Source organism: Aedes aegypti, unplaced genomic scaffold (genome assembly GCF_002204515.2).
Source record: "Aedes aegypti strain LVP_AGWG unplaced genomic scaffold, AaegL5.0 Primary Assembly AGWG_AaegL5_hic_scaff_1675_PBJ_arrow, whole genome shotgun sequence".
NCBI classification, from domain to species: domain Eukaryota; kingdom Metazoa; phylum Arthropoda; class Insecta; order Diptera; family Culicidae; genus Aedes; species Aedes aegypti.
This window is the reverse complement of record NW_018735133.1, coordinates 12,481-16,161: the sequence shown is the minus strand read 5'-3', so window position 1 is coordinate 16,161 and position 3,681 is coordinate 12,481. Positions and strand designations below refer to the sequence as shown.

Here is a 3,681-nt window from a genome sequence, read left to right as displayed (position 1 = left end):
GAGTCAGTTCCGATTTGACACAGGTTATGGTCGCTAGTTGTGTCAAATGTTTTTCTGACGCCACTTGTTATGGGCAATCATTCTGGACATCCGCTTGACAGTAAGCACTGTCGGCCTGCGGCGTCAATTTTGTGAGTTGTGTTAACATGGAGATGTTCAAGGTATTTGCTAGGTGGTATTCTGTATGAGTTGCAATATTGATTTAATATCTTTTCTTAGATGTGCTTACCGGAGTTCTGGACCAACAGCGATAGCTGCAACAACTTACGATTACACATCACCAACTGTCCCATTCCAGCGTAAAAAAATCACGGATGGCGTCTCATCTCACAAACTTTATTTCATAAGATAGAGTATAAAAATAACATTAGTTGATTATGTACACAGTAAATTGGTTAAGCTCGTATCTACGCGTAGAAAATAATAAACCTAACAATCCTAAGGAAGCTTGTCGTTTGTCCATCACCAGTTGGCGCCATCGTCGGTTCACTCTCGGGGCGTCATCTTGAACTTGAGGGCACCCTCGGGCGCGTACATGAAGGTCACCACGTACTTCAGCGGCTTGTGGTGGAATTCGAGCTTGTACGAGCGGAGCAGCTTAGCCAGCAGAATTTGCATCTCCAAATCGGCAAAGCGACGTCCGAGGCACATCCGCGCTCCCGTAACCGTATGGCAGCGTTGAGAACGGGTGCAGATTGTCACCGGTTCCACCCTGGCTGGGCTTGAGCCAACGTTCCGGCTTGAAGCTCTTGGCGTCGGTTACGTACTCCTCCATCGTGCCAGTCACCAGGTTCGGGAAGACGCATTGTACCTGGAAGAAGGATAAAGTGGTTGATCAGCTGAGTTATATGCTTCATCATGTTGCGAATACTCACCCCTTGGGAATCCTATATCCGCAGATAACGGTGTCCTCCTGCAGTGTTCGTCCGTTTCCAATCACGGTACTGTAAACCCTAAGAACCTCCTTGATAAATGCTTTCAGGTAGTGAGCCTGGTCCAACAGTTGATACGTGAGTGGAGTCTTCGGATCGGGCATGATCCTTTTGAGTTCTTCGTAGACCTTCTGTTGTTCGGCCGGTCGTGTCGCCAGCTGGTACAAAATTGAGCACACTGCCATCGAAATGGTATCAATTCCGACCAGAATCAAATCCAAGGCCATAACCACGCTAGCCGTTCGTCTTTTTGGCTTTTGATGACTCGTTCCAGCAACGAAGGTTCCCCGTCCAGAGCACGTCCTTCACCCAAGTTCATACGCTTTGTGGCACTCTTGATGTACTTCATGCAAACCCTACAAGCAAAAACGATCTGTCAATTTCATCTTCATTCGTTTCTAATTAAATTGACATACTTCACGAAATAGTCCATATTGTTCACGTATTTGGTCCACAGCGGCGTCGGGAAGTACCGCCAGTAGGGTGCCTTCAGTTCCAGCGTGGCTACGTTGCGCAGAGCGTACTTGGCGGCGTTGATGATCTGCTGGGGTTCGGAATCCGATGTCAAGTTCGGTTCCAGGCAGCCGAGTCGGGTGTCCAACGCCACCAGACCGATGCACTCCAGGGACCACTTGTGGATTTCGTTATCGAAGTCATCCGGAAGTTCTTTGTTGTGGTCCAACATTTGATTGCACCGGTCGATGAACTCTTCGGTAACCTGTTCCAGTGGTGTTACGTAGCGCCGGACGGTGGACAACTGGAGGACTGGTTTCTGGACACGGGAACGGAACTCGCGCCATGGCTCTCCGTGACTGTTGGGGGGAGGAAAAATATGGAATTAGAACTTTGAAGGCATCAAATTCATTGATAGAATGGCATGTTTATTAATTATTATTCGTGATTATTTCTATTGTATAATTAAAGGTTAATAAAAGTTTCTGTCTGAGGATGCCAATGTTATAGTTATAGTGTAATACTATTAATCTTTCAAACTTTGTTGTTATCCCTACCAGTAGCATGATTTTTCCACTAAAAAGTATATGGAAATCCTTGTAACATATTAGTTTTTTGATATTTGTGCACCGTGGTTTTCACAAAAACTTAACCATATTTAACTTATGCAACAAGTTGCAGGAATTTTTTTTTTTACATTTCCGTCGAAATTACGACTAGTGATGTAAAAATCGAGTTTTTTATTATCTATTACATTTCAGTCCGTTTGGGACCTGGGAGTCCCTGAACCGATAGCCTCTCTCTTTTACGTATTCAAACCTTCGGAGCAGAATCTCAATAAAGAACAAGAAAGTAGATTTGAGCAGTGCTGGGAATGGTAATAGTAGTAGGCTTGAATTTCGCTAAAATCACGTGGCTCTTCCCAGTACAGTAGTTCAAAAACGTGAATCTCATCAAGTAGCCTATGTTGGGTGAATGAATTTTCTAAATCGTTAGTGTCATTGAAAGCTCTAAATGCGGGAAATGCAGCGGGAAATAGAACATTCTTCTACTGTTATTTTGGGTTGCCTTTAGCAACGGGTGTTTTGAAATTTTCAAGGCTTTTTGCCTACAGCAGCGATGGGCGTGAGTTTCACTGACTTCGCTGACTGTGATTAGTTTTGTTTGGCTACTGTAGAGTGTACCGTTTTGACTCATATTCCGAACACTTAAGGCCAACAGTGACTTCAAATGTATCTGGTGGGCATAAATTAGCTCATATTTGTGAAAGCTTTGATTTCTTCACAAAGTCCAACCGTAAGGTGTTGGATGGGCCGATAAAAATGTTTATTTAAACTTGTTTAGTATTGATTTTACGTGAGAGTATAGAACAACATTTTGATTCAAATGGCGAACACTGTGTTCATTCTGTCTCATATTCCGAACACCTTGATTCAAATTCCGAACAGCACAAATAAATCGTATTCAAATGAATAATTTTGCAAATAAATTTATCGGAGCGAGTTCTACTTGTCTCGAACTAGAGCATCATCACTATTTCCGAGGTATAAAGTAGATTTGAAGATGATTCAATTGCATTTTAATTGGCTGCCATTTCCTAGTAATTTGATGACATATTTCAGCGAAACATTTCAACCACATCGCCATACAAAAAACGAGTGTTCGGAATATGAGTCTGTTCGGAATTTGAGACAAAACGGTATTTCAGATTTTTTCCAACCCTGGATTTGAGTATTGTACCATTCTATTTTACAATTGCATATCTTTGACTGATAAGCGCATTTCTATTTATTTTCTACATCACCAGAACCCCAATGATGGTAAAACTTAATGCATATACATGATTTTACTTAACATATCAACTCAGTTAAAATTTTAGCCAAATCTATAGCAGTGGAAAAATGGCTAGAGAATCTACGACGTGGGGTTTGTCAAGGAATATGGTAGTCAAACGCTGCAGCAACTCTATTGAACATCCGCTGAAGACTAGTTATTGCTCCAAGCATGCTGTAACTAGTCCTAAGTACGAAAGGGTAATCGTAATTTCAACTACCGTAATTTCGGGTGAAATTGATCATTTTTCAGGGTTTTTCTTGTCTGATTTCTATAATGTTGGCAATGCCAAACAACTGAATGCACAAAAACAAGTACAAAGGTGAGCCTCATTGGCTCAAGTACCGAAATTTTCTAACAAAAGTAATTTTAGTGCTAAAAAATATTTCTAAAATAAAAAAATCGGGTGATGTCATTTCGGGGTGAAATTGATCACTTATCAATGCGATTATTGGTAGTTTTC

General features: G+C 41.7%; 1 protein-coding gene across 1 annotated transcript; it reads right to left on the bottom strand.

The window, feature by feature from the left end:
- Positions 1–320: 320 nt before the first annotated feature.
- Positions 321–1,744, bottom strand: LOC110680630 (probable cytochrome P450 301a1, mitochondrial; the record flags this gene model as incomplete). Its single annotated transcript, XM_021856426.1, is given in 5 exon segments — positions 321–660; positions 662–811; positions 872–1,167; positions 1,170–1,288; positions 1,349–1,744. Coding segments are annotated over 5 exon segments (1,135 nt in total), but the record flags the coding sequence as incomplete, so codon positions are not given.
- Between the last annotated feature and the right edge of the window lie 1,937 nt (positions 1,745–3,681).